Source organism: Gigantopelta aegis, chromosome 1, assembly GCF_016097555.1.
Source record: "Gigantopelta aegis isolate Gae_Host chromosome 1, Gae_host_genome, whole genome shotgun sequence".
NCBI lineage: Eukaryota > Metazoa > Mollusca > Gastropoda > Neomphalida > Peltospiridae > Gigantopelta > Gigantopelta aegis.
Genome location: NC_054699.1, coordinates 45,252,051 through 45,273,141, shown reverse-complemented (window position 1 = coordinate 45,273,141; position 21,091 = coordinate 45,252,051). Strand labels below are relative to the sequence as shown.

At 39.5% G+C, this 21,091-nt stretch overlaps 2 protein-coding genes across 3 annotated transcripts in view; one reads left to right on the top strand and one right to left on the bottom strand.

Moving 5' to 3' along the window:
* Nucleotides 1–21,091, top strand: part of LOC121375756 (filamin-C-like) — a 193,102-nt gene that overhangs the window by 17,434 nt on the left and 154,577 nt on the right. For both annotated transcript variants that reach the window (XM_041503373.1, XM_041503381.1), the window contains exons 4-6: nt 12,888–13,101; nt 19,017–19,125; nt 20,761–20,948. In XM_041503373.1, coding sequence (XP_041359307.1) covers nt 12,888–13,101; nt 19,017–19,125; nt 20,761–20,948 — 511 coding nt within the window. The remainder of the gene's footprint in view (nt 1–12,887; nt 13,102–19,016; nt 19,126–20,760; nt 20,949–21,091) is intronic.
* On the bottom strand, nt 15,119–17,229 carry LOC121375768. Its single transcript, XM_041503394.1, has 2 exons — nt 16,720–17,229; nt 15,119–16,460 (listed from the first exon to the last, which is right to left on the bottom strand). Exons 1-2 carry the CDS (start codon nt 16,987–16,989, stop codon nt 15,711–15,713), a joined length of 1,020 nt encoding a protein of 339 aa, XP_041359328.1. The 5' UTR covers nt 16,990–17,229; the 3' UTR covers nt 15,119–15,710.

The window sequence follows — 21,091 nt, the reverse complement described above, 5'->3', positions numbered from 1 at the left end:
CACCCACCCTTTACCTCCAACCAAATACCAGGATACCATCCACACACACACACACACACACACTCTCCCCACCCACCCTTTACCTCCAACCAAATACCAAGATACCATCCACACATACACACTCCCCACCCACCCCACCCCCACCCTGTATTCGCTTCTGTAGTGGCTTCAAATGATCTCTGAAATACGTTCACATTTCATGGCTCTGCAATACTGACGTAAAACACAATTTTGCTGCCGAAATTATGCATGAAGAAAAGTTACATAGAGCAAACCCAGCGAAAAACCACCTCAAGGGCAGGTTTAAACAAGCAATACAATTGTAACCCAGTGTTAAACTAGGATTACTGTAAACCAGACATGTGAAATACACAGTAAACATGACCCAGGGTTTAACCTAGGTTTAAACCATATGTTTCCAAAACCCACCGATAACCTAGACATATGAAATCAGCCCATTGAGTTTTACCTGTTCTCATACCTGCTGTTGCCGACCCATTAAGTCATTGAAACTCACTCTGGGTGGGAACCAGGACCAGGCTGCGAACCCAGTACCTACTATTCTTAAGACTGATAACTTAAGCACTGCACCACTGAATGACCAGTGAATGAGCGACACTGGCGTACAGTTATTGAGTTTTACCTGTCCTCATACCTGCTGTTGCTGACACATTTAGGGTGTTTATTTCTCCCGAGTAATCAATATTAATGGGAAATTGATTACTGTATAATTTAATCAGGGAGTCGTGTACATGTTCTGTTTCTGAGCTTGACGGTCTGCGTGTGTTTTCAACTTATGGTTGGCTATCTGTAGAGAACGCACTTCATACGTCAATAACAAAAGTGCTAGGGCATGTAGTATATTGTACGTGTCGGTAATTATAATTTGTCAGTTAGTTGTATATTCAAATTAGATGTAGTGAAATAAAGTGGCAAACAGTATGTTTGATTTGTTGCCCAGTGGCAAAAAGTGCTTGCCTGATGTGCTCATTGGGCTATTTCTCGTTCCAGCCATTGCATCACATCTGGTATATTAAAGGCTGTGGTATGTGCTGTTCTGTCTGTGAGATGGTGCATATAAAAGATACCTTACTACTAATGGAAAAATGTTGTGGGTTTCCTCTCTAAGACTGTCAGAATTAACAAATGTTTGACATCCAATAGCTGATGATTGATAAATCAATGTGCACTAGTGGTGTCATTAAACAAAACAAACTTTTAATTATTTTTTTTTATACAAGCTGAAGTTGAATTTGGCAAATATATTGCATAAACAATAAGCAAAAAACCCCACCTAATGTGAAATAATCATGTCTTTAGTTTGTTTCATTCGGTTTGGCTAGAACAAATTGAATTTGGCCGCAGGTTTTCAAACTAAATTTGCTACATTCTTTTGTCCACTTAAACTTCAAAAAAAATAAAAAAAATAAAAATAAAAAATGAAAAAGGTGAAAAAGCCATCTACTTGTTAACAATTAAAAAAAAAATGTCCTCATTCTCTCATTCTGAAGGTAAAACAAAACAACCCATGGGCAGGAATTAACACATTTGCTAAAGCTTTTCTCAAAATTCGCCGATTCAATATTCTCGCTTTAGACAAATATTTTGGAAAGTGTCTTTATTTGTAGGCATAATCTTGTTCACACATGCGATGATCCGCACGCTGTTTACTGGTGAAACAAAACATTTGCAAGCACACGTCCCTCGACCGTCCCTCCACCGGTGAAGAGTGAATCAATTAAAACACAGCACTCACATGCTTAAGGATTCACTTTTGAAAGAAAGAAAGAAGTGTTTTATTTAACGATGCACTCACTTAGGGTTTGGAGTCGGTATTTGGATTAAAAATCCCATGCCTCGACTGGGATCCAAACCCAGTACCTACCAGCCTGTAGACCGATGGCCTAACCATTTAGAAAAAGTTACAGTTTGGTTGATTAATGACACCACTAGAGCACATTGGTTTATTAATCATCGGCTAATTGGATGTCAAACATTTGGTAATTTTGACATATAGTCTTAGTGGAAAACAAACACTACATTTGATCATTGCACTATTTCTCGTTTCAGCCAGTGCACCACAACTGGCATATCAAAGACCATGGTCTATCCTGTCTGTGGGATGCTGTATATATAAAATCCCTTGCTACTAATGAAAAAATGTTGCGGGATTCTTCTCTAAGAGTATGTCAGAATTAACAAATATTTGACATCCAATAACTGATGATGAATATATCAATGTGCTCTAGTGTTGTTAAAAGAACAAACAAAACAACTATTTTTCAAAAGAAAAAATATATTTTATTTAGAAGTTGGCTAATTTTGACTGAATGATCATCCAATAAGTGATGATGAATAAATCAATGTGCTCTAGTGGTGTTGTTAAAAACAAAACAAAACAAACTGTACACATTTTAAAAGACAAAATATAATATATTATATTTAGCAATTAGCTATATAATTTTGACTACCAACTGAATGATCCCTATATATAGTGTTTCTTTGCTAGACAATTGCTTGGTACATGTTTTTTTGGTGAAGTAAAATCTTTCTGAAGTGAGAAAAATGTCGTCTTTTGTCTCCCATCTCCTGTATTGTTTACCTCGGACAAAAGACATCACACTATCTCGTGTTGTGCAAATTACAAAACAAAAAACTCAGAACAAATATGTGCCATAGTCACACACATGTCACACTGAATTAAGTGCACTGTTTTGAAAAGGTTTTTTTGCATTTAGATTTGATAGCAAGGAAGAAGAAGAAGTTTCTTTTGTTTAATGACACCACTAGAGCACATTGATTAATTAATCATCGGCTATTGGATGTCAAGCATTTGGTAATTCTGACATACAGTATACTCTTAGAGAGGAATCCTGTGACATTTGGTAATTCTGACATAGTATACACTTAGAGAGGAATCCTGTGACATTTGGTAATTCTGACATACAGTATACTCTTAGAGAGGAATCCTGCGACATTTGGTAATTCTGACATACAGTATACTCTTAGAGAGGAATCCTGTGACATTTGGTAATTCTGACATACAGTATACACTTAGAGAGGAATCCTGTGACATTTGGTAATTCTGACATACAGTATACTCTTAGAGAGGAATCCTGCGACATTTGGTAATTCTGACATACAGTATACACTTAGAGAGGAATCCTGTGACATTTGGTAATTCTGACATACAGTATACTCTTAGAGAGGAATCCTGTGACATTTGGTAATTCTGACATGTAGTTATCAGAGGAAACCTGCTATATTTTACCTGATGCAGCAAGGGATCTTTTATATATACTTTCCCACAGACAGGAAAGCACATACCATGGCCTTTGACCATTTGTGGTGCACTGGTTGGAACGATAAAAAACACAATCAGCTGAATGGATCCACCGAGGTGGTTCGATCCTGCGACGCAAACACCTCAAGCGAGCACTCGATCTGACTGAGCTAAATCCCGCTCCCTAGCAACGAAGAATGTAGCAAGGAAGTAAAGGTTGACTGACACCTCAGCACGTTGTGTTATCAGGGGCTGTAAATATACACACCTAAAACCTACCAGTTGTTTTCCCATGTGTAAATATATATTGCTCAAGTTTATGGTACTTAAGAATATCAAACCACGAGTGCATGGCTAAATCTTGTGCACTATAAACTCATGCAATAAATAACATGGCAAAACAACTAGTATGTGGTTCTGTATAAATGTATTCCATGCATGCACATGTACCACCTTTCTATATTACGATTAAAGGGACAGACCCTAGTTTCAGCACGTGAAAATTAACACTAAGTTTAATTAATCTACAAACTTGTAAAAAAAATTTGATAAAGTTACAATTGAGAAACACATGACTCTGTGACTTTGAAATTGTGAAATGCCGTCTTAAAAATAGACTAAAACTCGACTCCATAACTGTTATTTCAGACGCGATCTGGCCTAGTGCTTACAAACCTTTTAGTCTACAGGTTACGGGTACTTTATTGACATGCCTATATCCAAAAGAAGTTCAGTCTAGACTCGATGTCATGACGAAGCCTTACAAACCTTTTAGTCTACAGGTTATGGGTACTTTATTGACATGCCTATATCCAAAAGAAGTTCAGTCTAGACTCGATGTCATGATGAAGCCGTACAAACCTTTTAGTCTACAGGTTACGGGTACTTTATTGACATGCCTATATCCAAAAGAAGTTCAGTCTAGACTCGATGTCATGACGAAGCCATACAGACCTTTTAGTCTACAGTTTACGGGTACTTTATTGACATGCCTATATCCAAAAGAAGTTCAGTCTGGACTCGATGTCATGACGAAGCCATACAGACCTTTTAGTCTACAGGTTACGGGTACTTTATTGACATGCCTATATCCAAAAGAAGTTCAGTCTAGACTCAATGTCATGACGAAGCCATACAGACCTTTTAGTCTACAGTTTACGGGTACTTTATTGACATGCCTATATCCAAAAGAAGTTCAGTCTAGACTCAATGTCATGACGAAGCCATACAGACCTTTTAGTCTACAGTTTACGGGTACTTTATTGACATGCCTATATCCAAAAGAAGTTCAGTCTAGACTCGATGTCATGACGAAGCCATACAGACCTTTTAATCTACAGTTTACGGGTACTTTATTGACATGCCTATATCCAAAAGAAGTTCAGTCTAGACTCGATGTCATGACGAAGCCATACAGACCTTTTAGTCTACAGTTTACGGGTACTTTATTGACATGCCTATATCCAAAAGAAGTTCAGTCTAGACTCGATGTCATGACGAAGCCATACAGACCTTTTAGTCTACAGGTTACGGGTACTTTATTGACATGCCTATATCCAAAAGAAGTTCAGTCTAGACTCGATGTCATGACGAAGCCATACAGACCTTTTAGTCTACAGGTTACGGGTACTTTATTGACATGCCTATATCCAAAAGAAGTTCAGTCTAGACTCAATGTCATGACGAAGCCATACAGACCTTTTAGTCTACAGGTTACGGGTACTTTATTGACATGCCTATATCCAAAAGAAGTTCAGTCTAGACTCGATGTCATGACGAAGCCATACAAAGTGTATGTGACGTCATTAAAGACTGTTTTATTTAATAACACCACTAGAGCTGATTGATTTATTAATCATTGGCTATTGTATGTCAAATATTTAATATAGTCTAAGAGAGGAAACCAGCTATATGTTTCCATTAGTAGCAAGGGATCTTTTATATACACCATCCCACAGGCAGGATACCACATACCACAATCTTTGATATACAAGTTTTGTTGCACTGGCTGGAGTGAGAAATATCCCAAAGGGCCCACAGACAGGGATCCATCCCAAAACAACCGCGCATGAAGCGGATGCTTCATTAAATAACAAGTCTGGGGCTTGTAACTCGAAGCAGTCGTAAATATTTTGGTGTTACGTGGTCGCCACGACAGTACTTCAACAGTCGAGGGAAGAGTTTAGTAGTATAACCTAAAAAACACGTAGCTTTGGCATAAACCAAACGTAAAGCTAGAGGAACGCCACTGTAACTCTAAAGACTTGTACATTTACGAGAAGGGGATTCCCTTGTTTCCACCAATGAGATCTATAGAAAATCTTGTAACACGTACTGACAACAGACGGGTTGATATAGTTCAGTGGTAGAGTGCTCGCTCGAGGAGCGATGGGTTGACGCAGAATCGATCGATCTTGGTGTACTTTAATTTTTTCCTTCCCAATTTGGTGACCCACGACTGATATGTCAGACTGTGGTATATATTGCCATATCTATGAGAAAGTACATATAAAAGTCGCCTGCTTACTTTTGAAAGGAGTAGTCGGCCCAGTGGGTCCCCCTCGCTCTCTCTCGCTTGCCATCTCGTGCCCCAAAGTGTCGAAATAACCATGTTAGACATCAAATAGTAGTAGTTTATCAAATGTGCTGAGGTGTCCCTAAATAAATTAAATTGTTGTCCAAGATCATCTTCTAATATCGCAAACAATTCAGTAATGCTTGGCCTATATACTATAATAGTCTAGTTAACATTAGAGTTAGCAGACAAACATTGAAGACATAAATTACCGTCTGGACATGAAGTCGAGCTGCTTGTACTCCCTTGCACATGCGATCCCCTCTCCCACCCACCCCCAACACTTTCCTGTCCTGGACAGAGGAGCATGCGAGAGCCGACACCTGCACGGATGACAGGCGTGTGCAACAAGAGCTTTTTCTGAATGTACACGTTAAATCCTATTACCTAACCTGATTAGGGTTAGAATCATAGAATCATAGAATCATACCATCCTTCGCCTGTTAATCACACAAACTAATGTTTGGTGAATGCTACGAACGGTCTGAGGAAGAACTAAATTTTGTCGTAAATCTGGATATATACGCCTGTCCTAGGTGAGGAGTAAAATTACGAGTGGTTCGTGTTACATACCTAATTTTTTAGTATTGCTTTCCGACTACAGTAAGTTTAGTAGGCCCTTCTGACTGTTTCGAGCTACAAGCTCCTGGACTCTTAAGCATGGGCCGCCCTGTGCCCAATGAACAGGATCTTAAATCTGTACTCTGTGTGATAACACACTGTATCATATGTGTTGCAGCAGAACCACGTTTGTTTTCAAAATGACATAAATGGAAATCTTCATATATTGCTTTTCTTTCCTTTTTATTATTGTCGTGGACTCTATGTATGCCAGCCGGCTGTTGGGTTATTCCCTCAAGTAACTTCCAGGTGTAGTATAGAGGACCATACACATGTTTTTTAAGGGGGTGGTGAGGGGGGTGGGAGGGGGGGGGGGGGGTATATGGCTTAGACTTGATAGAATCAATGCAAAGAAACCAAACCAAAAAGATTTATGTAATGTTATCTAAATTTGATAGAAAAAACGGGACCTTTGGTAATTTGGGATGGGGGAGTGTACACACCTGTTGAAGGAAGAAGGAAGGAAGGAAATGTTTTATTCAACGACGCACTCAACACATTTTATTTACGGTTATATATGGCGTCAGACATATGGTTGAGGACCACACAGATATATAGAGAGAGGAAACCCGCTGTTGCCACTTCATGGGCTACTCTTTTCGATTAGCAGCAAGGGATCTTTTATATGCACCATCCCATAGACAGGATAGTACATACCACGTCCTTTGTTAACAGGGATCGATCCTAAACCGACCGTGCATTAGGTGAGTGCTTTACCACTGGGATACATCCTGCTGCCACACCTGTCGAATCCCTCCCCTCTGTGTATGGACCTGGTGTAGTGTAATGTGGTGTAGTATAGTTGAGTCCGATGTCGGGCCTCACAGTGTAATGTGCTGTAGTGTAGTTTAGTCCCGAGTCGGTACAAGCCTGTCGGTATGTCACCATGTGACTCAAGGAAATACGACAGCCGAGTGTCAACAACTTGTGTAAACTCTCGGCTAATGAGGAAACTGTATCCCTGTCTTGTTGACACAGACCACCTCGTTCTGGCAGTCTCACCAGGCAGAACGTAGCCCAGTGGTAAAGCACTCACCTGGTGTGCGGTCAGTCCAGGATCAGTCCCCGTCAGTGATTTCATTGGGCTATTTCACAACCACTGCTTGTGTAAAACACTGTACATATATATTCATTATTTAATGAAGCTATATCTTCACACACACACACACACACTTACATATCCCAGTAGTAAAGCCCTCGCCTGATGTATGGTCGGTCCAGGATCAATCCCCATCAGTGATCTCATTGGGCTAGTTCTCGATGGTTACTTGTGTAAAATACTATAATCATTATTCATTGAAACTATCTACACACACACACACACACAGTCACACACACACTCACACACACACTCGCACGCACACACACACACACACACACACACACATACACACACACATACACACACACACACACACACACACACTCATATCCCAGTGGTAAAGCCCTCATTTGATGTGTGGTAGGTACAGGATCAATCCCCATCACTGATCTCACTGGGCTATTTCTCGACCGCTGCTTGTGTAAAATACTATATTCATTATTCAATGAAACAATATCTTCACACACACATACATGTACATATCCCAATGGTAAGGCACTTGCCTGATGCGCAATCGGTCTAGGATCAATCCCCATCAGTGATATGTCATTGGACTATTTCTTGCAAAACAACTGGTATATCAAAGGCCGTGGTTTGTGTTATCCTTTCTGTGGGATGGTGCATATAAAAGATCCCTTGCTGCTAATTGAACTTTCCTGTCCTGAATGGAGGAACCGGCTAAGGCCGGCATCTGTACTCAGGACAGGTGTGCACTACAACAACTTGCTCTGAATGTGCACATTAAACACTCTGACCTGACCTGGTAATTGAAAAATGTAGCGGGTTTCCTCTCTAAGACCAAATGTCAAAATTATCATAATGTTTGAAATCCAATAGCTCATGATTGATAAATCTTCTTCTTTTTTTCACATGAAGATAAAATATAATTTACTGCTATTTGGTATGGATAACCTGTGTGATGGCAGCAGATGTCCTCTCTGATATTTGAGTTAGTGTGACAGTAACTGACAGCAAATAGCTGGAGTAAAATGTATGGAGGTGTCCTCTCTGACATTTGAGTTAGTGTGACAGCAACTGACAGCAAATAGATGGAGTAAAATGTATGGAGGTGTCCTCTCTGACATTTGAGTTAAGTGTGACAGTAACTGACAGCAAATAGCTGGAGTAAAATGTATGGAGGTGTCCTCTCTGACATTTGAGTTGGTGTGACAGTAACTGACAGCAAATAGCTGGAGTAAAATGTATGGAGGTGTCCTCTCTGACATTTGAGTTAGTGTGACAGCAACTGACAGCAAATAGATGGAGTAAAATGTATGGAGGTGTCCTCTCTGACATTTGAGTTAAGTGTGACAGTAACTGACAGCAAATAGCTGGAGTAAAATGTATGGAGGTGTCCTCTCTGACATTTGAGTTGGTGTGACAGTAACTGACAGCAAATAGCTGGAGTAAAATGTATGGAGGTGGTCTCTCTGACATTTGAGTTAAGTGTGACAGTAACTGACAGCAAAAAGCTGGAGTAAAATGTATGGAGGTGTCCTCTCTGACATTTGAGTTAGTGTGACAGTAACTGACAGCAAATAGCTGGAGTAAAATGTATGGAGGTGTCCTCATAAAAACGTGTCGGGACGTAGCCCAGTGGTAAAACACTCGCTTGATGCGTTGTCAGTTTACGATCGATCCCCGTTGGTGGCCCCATTGGGCTATTTCTCGTTAAAGCCAGTGGTCCACAACTAGTGTAACAAAGGCTGTGGTATGTGATGGTGCATATAAAAGATCCCTTGCTGCTAATTGAAAAGAGTAGCCCATGAAGTGGCAACAGCGGATTTCCTCTCTCAATATATGTGTGGTCCTTAACCATATGTCTGACACCATATAACCATAAATAGAACGTGTTGAGTACGTCGTTAAATAAAACATTTCCTTCCTTCTCATAAAAACATTATTCTCTTTCCATTCAAAAAACCAAAACAAATTTAACATCTGTTTTGTTTAATGACACCACTAGAGCACATTGATTTATTAATCATCGGCTATTGGATATCGGACATTTGATAATTTTGAGGAAGATATCTTTTATATATACTTCCCCAAAAGAGGACAGCACGTTCCACAGCCATTGATATACCAGTCGTGAGGCACTGGTTGGGATAAGGAGAAACACAATAAAAAAACAGAAAAAAGACATCACATGCAGTCTTCATCAAGAAAGGCAAGTGAACACATTCCACAGCCTTTGATATACCAGTCGTGAGATGCTGGTTGGGATGGGAAAAACACCCCAGTCATAAAGCAGAAAACCCCCCACGCCATACTGTCTGCCATAAAAGGCGAGTAATCACCCCCACTTCCGCCCACACTCAACTGGAATGTTTTAGATTGACAATTTGATCGATCACCTTGCAATAAAAAAAAAATATGAATTTCATTTGAAACTTCACATCTGACTGCTCGCCTGGCATCATTTAAGGAGAGTGATCTTCAGCTCGCCTGGCATCATTTAAGGAGAGTGATCTTCAGCTCGCCTGGCATCATTTAAGGAGAGTGATCTTCAGCTCGCCTGGCATCATTTAAGGAGAGTGATCTTCAGCTTGCCTGGCATCATTTAAGGAGAGTGATCTTCAATCATGGCAAAGAAGTTTGTTTTGTTTAACCACACCACTAGAGCACATTGTTAATCATTGGCTATTGGATGTCAGACAATTGGTAATTTAGAAATATAGTCTTGGAGAGGAAACCCACAACATGGTGCCATTGGTAGCAAGGAATCTTTTATATGCACCATCCCACAGACAGGATAACACATACCACGACCTTTGATATACCAGTCGTGGTGCACTGGCTGGAACGTGAAATAGCCCAATGGGCCCATTGACTTGGATCGATTGCAGACCAACTGTGCATCAAGCGAGCATTAAACCACTGGGCGGGCTATGTCACACCCCTCATTGCAAAGACTGCCATGATTACAACCAAGTCATTTAACAAGTGGGTTTTTTCATGTGCATTTTCCTTTCATAAACAGGTTTGACTGGCTAATTGTTTGGAATCTGTGACACACAAGAGAAATGTTGTTATTTTGTTTAATGCCTTTTACCTTTACAGTATTGAAACCCACATAAATAATGATACCTTGATATAGGATCACACTGTTGTAACCAGAAATCTGCTATTGAAATTTTCACCTGTGTTCTTTTAACCCCACCTTTTAATGATTTGGTTCTATAAATATTCACTTCTAGTATTACACTATTGTTATTTCCCCATGACAGTGTATACCTTTTGACTGGTAAGAACCACACCCTGCCTTAAACATAGACACTGTCCTATGACTCAGCCATTGTAGCTAATTGTTTACTATAATGCTAGAGCCAGACTGTCAACTGCCAGCAGAACGTTGGCCAACTCGACGGTTGCATTGAGCTGTGAATGCACTCAGACTAACAACTGGGCGTCGCCTTGACTTGTAAATAATAACACTGAGTAAGACAAAGTACCACTATAAAGTGATGTCATCAGGTATGACGTTCCCTGACAATGTTATTTTGACGTCCATAGAGAAATGAATAATCTCCCATTGGCATTGCTACGGTTGAACCAATGGGATGACATTAAATCTTTTTAATGAATGTAACAGACATGTAATTAATTACCATTAAGGCTAAGAGCAGGTCCCATTGTCATCCCATTGCCCCCTTATCATGGCAGTATGTGAATTCTAATAATTAAAATTCTTCTTGGGTTATATAATTCTAACTGATTGTATAATTGAACGTTGGTTGGTTGGTGTAGACTGATTATATAAGAGATGATTGATAATTAATTTCAAATAATTAAATTTTCTTTGCATCTATACACTTTACAGCAATCTGATTGGTCCAGAGGTGCTTACTTTTTTTCGTTCATATCTCGATGAACCGAAAAAATATAAGCCACGCCTACTAACCCCCCCACCCCACACACACTGACTCGCACTACTTTTGCACAACAAGCCGGATTATTCTGGCAATCATATTTAGATATTTTGAAGAAAACACAATAAATTAATGGAAAATGCTATAGCAGAGTAGACATAAATATTTACGCATTGATTTAAAAAAAAAAAACCCACCCCAAAGCCCCAACCTCTTCGCTAATCATGACATGAGACTCGGTCGGTGGCCAAAGAAATCATGTAGGAAACTTCACTTCTGTAACTTACTTGTAAGCGATGTTCTACAGCTGTTGGCGAAAATTAAACAGTTCTACCAACAGCATAAATGTTAGACACGTTCTCTTCGTTCACTTTCATAAAATATAAACTAAACACGAATAGGACAATTCCTTCCAATATAACTAAACGATCCATAAAAATGCACAGCAGCTAGAAGAAATGACGTCATTTACAAAAACATCACCTGATTCAAATAATAGTGAATGAACGTTCGCATTCTTACGCGACATAAGTATCAATGAAGTTTACACAAACAATACTACAGGCGTATTTAAAGCTAAACAAAATAAATTCAGTTATGTATTGTTAAAGTATGCATATAAATTTAATTATAAGATTTGACCGCAATTATTTTTTGGTTCATGCAAGTATGAACCGAAAAAACGATGTGCACTCTTTTGTATGACCTGCTACGTGGGCTCATACAATGTGCATATCGTTTTTTTCGGTTCATACTTGCATGAACGAAAAATTAATTGCGGTCAATTCTTAACTGATTCCCAAAACTATATTGTATTCATACATGTACTAGTTAGGCCTATATTTGAATAAAACATAGTTGATCAAAGTGTTGTTTTATTTAAAGAGATTTTGTTGAGAATGAAATACTTTATTGCTATGTGGTCATCTGAACTACTACTCTCTTAACTTATTAGTCCCCTACCGGTCCAACCAGAGGGGACTATAGGTTTCATCTCCATCTGTCTGTCCATCTGTCCGTCTGTCCCACATATATTTCTTTCCGAATGAGTTTTTCACAAAGCCTCAAGATACTGAGCTGAAATTTTGTGTATAGCTTTATCAAGTACTGTTGCAGATCAAGTTTGACTTTTGTCGTGATTTACCCATTTTTGACAGAGTTATGGCCCTTGAATGTAGGAGATAGGAAAATTTGATGGCCCCGGTAGGGGACATGCAGGTGCATGTATTGCTTTTAATAGTGTGTGACTTTCATGGCGATTTACTCATTTTTGACAGAGTTATAACCCTTGAACTTAGGAGATAAAAAATTATTGTGCCCAGTAAGGAACATGTATTGCTTGAGCAGTATTCTCTGAATGCTTGTTATATCTTGTAATTAAATTAAATTTAATTCACTTAAGTTTTAAGTTCTTTTTATTTATTTATGTTTCAGACTGGAAAACTGCAGAGATGCTATGCTGCTGGCTAAACAGCATTTTGGGATTCCGCTGATCGTGCGTCCGGAAGATTTCTGCAGTCCTCACCTGGACGACCTGTCGGGTATGACATATCTGTCGTATTACATGAACGTAGACTCTCCAGGTTACAACGCCACAAAGAGGAATATCAACGTGCTGCTCATGGGGTCGCCTGTTGACAATTTCACAGTAAGTTGATTTTATGCCTTTAGGAAACAACACCAGGATATTTCAACTATGGTCAGGTTTTCCACATTAATAATGTAGACATCTTATTTTGTATATGTATCTTCTTTGTGTATATTAAAAATATTTATGATGTACCGTATATCTTCGCCTGTAAGTCGACCTCGGCTGTAAGTCGAGTCCCTAATTTCAAGCCCTGAAAACTTATTTTTTTATTGACCCGTTTATAAGTCGACCCATGAAAAACAACTTATAAATATTGAAGTATTTCTTATTTTCAGCACATAAGAACAATAATATACAATATTTGAACAAAAGAAAATTATTTTACAAACTTCAGTTTTCACGTTTTGTACATCGCAATCAAACTACATAGCATCAAAACGAAACATTCCCTTAGTAGATAGTAAAAGCTGTTTGACTGTCACCGTATAGCACTGTACAGCATGGTTTTGTGCACAGACAACAACTTTATTTATAAACACTGACAACAGATCACTACGATAAAACTGAAAGTATCAGTTAATCACATGTTTTGCCGCCATATTAATACATGTAAGGAGGACAACTCTGGATAGTACACTGGTTTTGTACCAAATGATGTATGTCCCTATTGCTCTAGTGAACTGTAGAGATCAGTCTAATCTGTTTTAAGGGAAAGCTCAGTAATATTCATGAAGTTAATCACTGACAAAACATTGTTTGAACAACCATTAATGCCAGTGACCAGATTTCAAAATAAACTCAGGCAACAGGTAGTTAGTATTGTTTACATTTTTGCTATTAGTGATGACTGTTATTTTAACTAAGTGGACTGTTCTCTTGGCATGTGAGAGATCGCATAACCGAAATGCCAAAAAAATGCCAGTGACCAGATTTCAAAATAAACTCAGGCAACAGGTAGTTAGTATTGTTTACATTTTTGCTATTAGTGATGACTGTTATTTTAACTAAGTGGACTGTTCTCTTGGCATGTGAGAGATCGCACGCCTTTTTGCATAACCGAAATGCCCCCCAAAAAGTTATACAAAATAAATGTGTCAAATTAACATATTTGAGTATAAATACAGGGCATACTTCAACAATAAAACTTGTAAAATAATCCCCAAAACGGTAATATTTTTGGGTGAAATTTTTTTACCCTCTTATAAGTCGACCCCCCCGAGTTATAAAATAATTTTTGGGTGAAAAAAAATCGACTTATAGGCGAAGATATACGGTATGTCATACTTAGTATGAGAGAGAGACAGAGACAGAGAGAGACACAGAGACAGAGACAGAAAGACAGAGAGAGACACAAATATATATATATATATATATATATATATATATATATATATATATATATATATATATATATATATATATATATATATATATATACTGAACAAAATAAGAAACTTCCACTAACTTTGCTTGAACATAACTTGATGAAAACAAACCGGGGGAATAATTGTTATATATGCGTTTAAAGAGTGTTCCATGATGCATCGTTGTGCAAAAATCATGGCCATAGGTTAAGAGAAACTGGGAGAAATTTTGACCAAGTGTGGTAGGGGTAAAAAAAAAAAACCACCCATGTAATAACGGGTATGACCACCTCTTGAATTGACCACTGCAGTGCATCGCAGGCGCATAGAATTGACTAAAGTGTTGATTTCTGCCTGTGGAATATTGTTCCATTCCTGAATGACCGCTTGACGAAGTTCGTTGACGTTAGCGGGTGGGTTGCGACAACGCCTCAATCGTCTGTCCAGACTATCACAGACATGCTCGATGAGGTTGAGATCAGGACCTTTAGTGGGCCAGTCATCAATGAAATCAGTGTTATTTGTCCTAAGAAAATTTACAGTGTCTCTAGCTGTATGAGAGGGGTAAACGGACAAAACCCCACCCGGAAAAAAACCCACTGGATAAAACCCCACTGGAAAAAACCCCACTCGGACATAACCCCACACAGAAAAAAAACCACTCGGACATAACCCCACTCATATATCTCAATATATAACAAAATCGTATATACAGTATTTATTTTTTATTGAAACAAGTGTAATCTAGCCTACTTCCACCTCACACAGTGGCCGATGCCTTTCAGAACTTCCGAAATGGACTTGATGTCATCCCGTCTGTCAGTGCAGAGGTTATGGAGCTTCGTCTGCAGCTTCTTTATGTGGTGTCGTACCCGTTTTGCAGGTCGTTCACCACGCTCATCCATAAGTCGTGCAGTAGCAGCCTGGGTTTGATCCTTCCGAATGCTGTCTATGGCTCTCCAGATGGTTGGGTGGGCATGTCCAACTAGTTTCGCAAAGGAATTGTTCCACCCCTCACATATGTTATTGGTTCTGGATCCACCTTTCAATGTGATGGTGTGTACATTCCAGATGGATGGTGCGTACGCAGGGGGAATACGGCGCATACGAAGAGGAGGTACAGATCCATCTGATCGTTGAGGAGGCTGAATACGGCGATAAGATCCTGACACATAAGTGCTGTCAAAATACACGAGCAAGGGTTCCAGCCCATCAGGGGTGTTGTCACGCAGATAGGTCATCCCCTCTGGTACATCATTAACTGGTAGGAATGCCAGTCCATCAAGCATACCACAGAAAAGCTTAACATCCTTCTCTTCCCGATAGCGTTGAACAAGGCCGAGACTGTATTTTCCTCCACGTGCTCTGCGTAAGATGGTAGAAGCATCCATGAACATTGACTTGTGGACCAAAGGTTGTTATTACTGCATTCATCACAGCTTGTTCAAAGTCGAGGGTGACAGTTACAGGATCAGCCTGGAATCCTAGCTCGCTGCAGCGATCCTGAATTGATATGAATAGTTCCTCATATGTGGATTGGTGCTTGTTTGGTAGAAATGCATACACACACGTCACAGCTGACTCACCGAGTGGAACACGAATCACATACAGCTGAGTAAACAACAGTGGAGCAACAGTGAATGTTCCATCCATAAACCATGACTCAGAACTGGCAAGGTGACGTAATCCGTCATCAGTCCCGAACACTAACATACGATCAGAGGAATCCACACCGTTGTCATATATGAGAAATCTGTCTCCATCACTTGAAGTGGTCCATTCATCATCTAGCATGAGATCACGGAGCGAAGTGGGGTTCTTGGGCATATGTTTAGCCCGTTCTCGACGCAGTGCACGTTTGATGTGATCAGGTTTACCGAGTTCTGCGCGTACATCTACAGGTGTGTCACTGATGGAATCGACTAGGAGCTGAGTAAGTGTACCACATGATGTGCCAGCACGCTCCTTCATGGCTGAACGCAGCTTTGCCACTGCTACAGACTGATCCTGTGGATCATGGCTATGTTGTGTGAAACTAACGATGGTCTTTATCTGGAAAGATACAAAGTCAAATATTCAGGCTTTAATTTAAATCTACCTGGACTTGGGTAATCTCGGCCCGTAACTAATTTTGAATACATTTCAATGCTAAAATAATAATAATAATAATAATAATAATGTTGCATATTAAATTTAAAGAAACAGCATATACATGTGCATACCATAAATATAACATGTATTGGGGAAAAGGTGGTCAAATTAATATCTATCTACCTACACACATACAAGTTAGTTATGATAACATAATTACCTCCAGGTCTGAAGTCACACCGCCTTCACAAGTAAATGCAGCTCTGCTGGAACACTCCCATCGAATATTCTTCCTGGCATACCTCTTAGTATACAAGTAGCCTTCGTGAATTAGCTTGAGACCACCCTTGTTGTTCTTGATAACTTCCATAGTTGTATTTACAGTTCTCAGGAAATGAATACTGACGTAGTATTCTTCAACCTTATAAGGGGTCCATCTGATGTAGAATTTATGACATACCCAATCAACAATGGGAAGCCCTAAATCCATGATTTCCTTGATCTCTTAGAAGAAAACCTGGCCTCCTTAATCTCTTGATCACAAAGTTCAGATAATCCTTTGTCATGGAGATCAATGCAATCAGTGCAACACTTGACTGATCAAAATACAAATGTAAACTTTATTCTTTATCATAATCTATTTTGTGAATTTTATTTATAATTTTATTCTTCCAAAACAGAAATTTCAACTTTATTTCACAGTGGGGTTTTGTCCATTTTTCTCATTTATTGATGGGGTTATGTCAGAGTGGGGTTTTTTCCAGTGGGGTTATGTCTGGGTGGGTTTTTTTCCAGTGGGGTTTTATCCTGGATTCATGAGAGGTGGCATTATCATGCTGAAAAATCGAGATGTTGGCGTTGTTATGGAACAGAGGAATGACGTGATGAGCGAGAATATCATCGCGGTAACGTTGAGCATTTAAATTGCCATCAATGATGACTAGTGGTGAACGATAACCAATGGCAATGGCTGCCCAGATCATGACACAACCCACAACCCCGAAATGATCTCATTCAAGAACACAACTGTCAGCATAGTGTTCATTTCTCCTATGGTAGATGCGCACCCTGCCATCAACATGTTGCAAAGAAAATCTGGATTCATCCGAAAAAAGAACGGTATTCCAGCGTCGCAATATCCAATGAGTGTGTACACGTGCCCAATTAAGACGATGACGTTGCGTTAAAACGCATCCGACGTAAGGACGTCATGCATGTAAACCATTCTCCCGCAGACGATTACGAACAGTTTGCCCACTGATTCGGTTATTATGAACCGCAGGTGTGTTAGCAGCAGTAGCAGTGGCAGTTTGGAATCAATTGCGCAAATGCGTGTTCATGATATAGCGGTCTTGACCACGCGTTGTAACACGCGGACATCCACGACGTGGCAAGTTGTTGGTGCTTCCTGTCGTTCGAAAATCTTACGCGAAGATTTCGTATCGCTCGACTAGAAAACCCAACATGCCTTGCAATGTCTTCTGTCGACATGCCAGCATCAAGCATGCCAATCGCCCGTTCGCGTAAATTATTGGGCATTCTTGGCATACTAAAAATGCTACAATGTAAAAAAACTTTATTTTTTTTTTACAAATTTAGAAGCGTTTTCGTTCACTTGACAACAGTGTCAGTAAGACAAGTAAAACAAATTGACCAAATACTACACAGGACATGTCGAAGCATGCATGCACGTGCAAACTGAATTTCACATTGTCAACGATTAACAGTGCAGAAATAATCAATAAAATTCATGAATCCTGATAATACAGCTCAAGGCTAATACTACCTATATAATTTCATTACACAATGATTTCTCTAACACAACAAATACTATGTGTACAAAGTTTCTTTTTTTGTTCAGTATATATATATATATATATATATATATATACGGACGGATATACGGACGGACGGACGGACAGACAGATAGATAAATAGTTTGATGGCACACACTTAAGCTAATTCTAAAATGTTATACATGTACTCGGGTATACAGATTTTGTTGGCTTGTAAACAAATGACCCACTGACAGCAAAATAAATTAACTGAGTTAATAATGGTAAATATCAAATGGGTTTATGACATGGATATTATGGGTAAGTTCTCAGGGACCATTTTGTTCTGTATCGTGACACAATTTGCTACACAAGTTTCAGAGTTCACTACACAATTTTAAAACATTAAACAGTAGTTGCTAATCAATTTTCAATTGACCAGATGTCGCAAGTCAAAATTTTGAAAACAAAATGTTCTCTGTTTCTAGGATGAAACATAATTATGTTTACCCTTAATTATGGCTTATTCAGCAATCTAACCTTCCTTTCTTTCATTCACTGTTTGGCTGCTACAACAATATGCTGAGGTGTGTCTACTCTTACCTTCCTTTCTTTTATTCACTGTTTAGCAGACTTTGCTTGCGTTGTAGTGTTGCATTTAACAATTATGTTTGATGGCTGCTACAACAATATGCTGAGGTGCCTCTAATCTTACATTCCTTTCTTTGCTTGTGTTTTTCAGACTGACTGGAATGACGGGCGTGTCTTGTGTCAGCTGGTGAAGAATCTCGGGGGGCGGGTCAAGGGCTGGCCACACCTCAGCAACAACCCCGAGGAAAACATCGAAGCAGGTCAGTGTAATCTAGTAACGGTAACAATGATTAATAAATCAGTCTGCTCTAGTGGTGTCATTAAACAAGACAAACTTTAATAACAGTAACATGCAATTTAAGCTGCTTTACCCTCCCCAAAAAGGGGTTGCTGTAGTTTTGAAACAAATGTTTGTTTTGTTTAACGACACCACTACTAGAGATGGGTCTCCATGAGTACTCGGGCATGGGCAGTCTAGCAAGATGCGGGTCCGTTTGCAGGACTCGAGTCCCATGCAAGGAAAATCACCTAATTATATTTTTAACGTCATTTTGCAGCCGTTACATTATAGGGCTTTGACAATGTGTGGAGCTCAATGCAATGGCATGATTTGGCATTCATGTTCAGCGCTAAAGTTAAAATGCATAATGCTATTTTACTTTATTCCTTAGTCTCATTATCAAAATGATTTTTACTGCATGGTTATTACTATAGTAAGGTTAAATGTGTATGTAATAAAATTTCTTACAGATAGTCCTAATAGGTGTTTAATTGTAAACTATTTGATTGAACACAAAGTGAGTGAAGTGTTTTTGTTTTTGCCTCAAACCAGTAGGGTGAGACGTAACCTAGTGGTAAAGTGCTCACTTGATGCGAGGTTGATTTAGGATCAATCCCCATTGATGGGCCCATTCGGCTATTTGATTTAGGATCAATCCCCATCGATGGGCCCATTCGGCTATTTGATTTAGGATCAATCCCCATTGGTGGACTTGGGCTATGTCTTGTTCTAGCCAGTGCACCATGGCTGGTACATCAAAGGCTGTGGTATGTGCTATCCTGTCTGAGGGATGATGCATTTAAAAGATCCCTTGCTACTAATGGAAAAATGTAGTGGGTTTCCTCTCTAAGACTATTTGTCAAAATTACCAAACGTTTGACATCCATTAGCCGATGATTAAATGTGGTTTAGTGGGGTCGTTAAACAAAACAAACTTCAACCATTCCTGCCAGTATCCCATTATTAGCACATCAAAGGTCGTAGTATGTGAAGTCATGTCTTAACATTTAACATCGTTTGATTCCAGGTATTGAAGGAGCTAGGGGTCTCGGCGTGGAGCCCATACTTTCTGTCATTGTCCTGTCTAACATTTAACATCGTTTGATTCCAGGTATTGAAGGGGCTAGGGGTCTAGGCATGGAGCCCATACTTTCTGCCATTGTCCTGTCTAACATTTAACATTGTTTGATTCCAGGTATTGAAGGGGCTAGGGGTCTAGGCATGGAGCCCATACTTTCTGCCATTGTCCTGTCTAACATTTAACATTGTTTGATTCCAGGTATTGAAGGGGCTAGGGGTCTAGGCGTGGAGCCCATACTTTCTGCCATTGTCCTGTCTAACATTTAACATTGTTTGATTCCAGGTATTGAAGGGGCTAGGGGTCTAGGCATGGAGCCCATACTTTCTGCCATTGTCCTGTCTAACATTTAACATTGTTTGATTCCAGGTATTGAAGGGGCTAGGGGTCTAGGCGTGGAGCCCATACTTTCTGTCATTGTCCTGTCTAACAATTAACATTGTTTGATTCCAGGTATTGAAGGGGCTAGGGGTCTAGGCATGGAGCCCATACTTTCTGCCATTGTCCTGTCTAACATTTAACATTGTTTGATTCCAGGTATTGAAGGGGCTAGGGGTCTCGGCGTAGAGCCCATACTTTCTGCCAAGGAGATGTCTGAAGCTGAAGTGGAACATTTGGGAATCATGGCATATGCGGCATACTTCACCCGATTAACACCCGTAAAGTCTCTTGCAGAAAAGGCTGTTATTGATGGAAATTTCGCAAATGTGTATGTCGGTCAAGAGGTATGCTCACATATACAGTGAAATCACTCTAAACCGGACGGACACCCATACGGCTTAAGTAAAAAGTCTTGTTTTAAGGTGTCCGGTTTAGAGAGGCTCTCTTCTGTATTGATATTTAAATATGAATCATGAAAAAGGGGAAT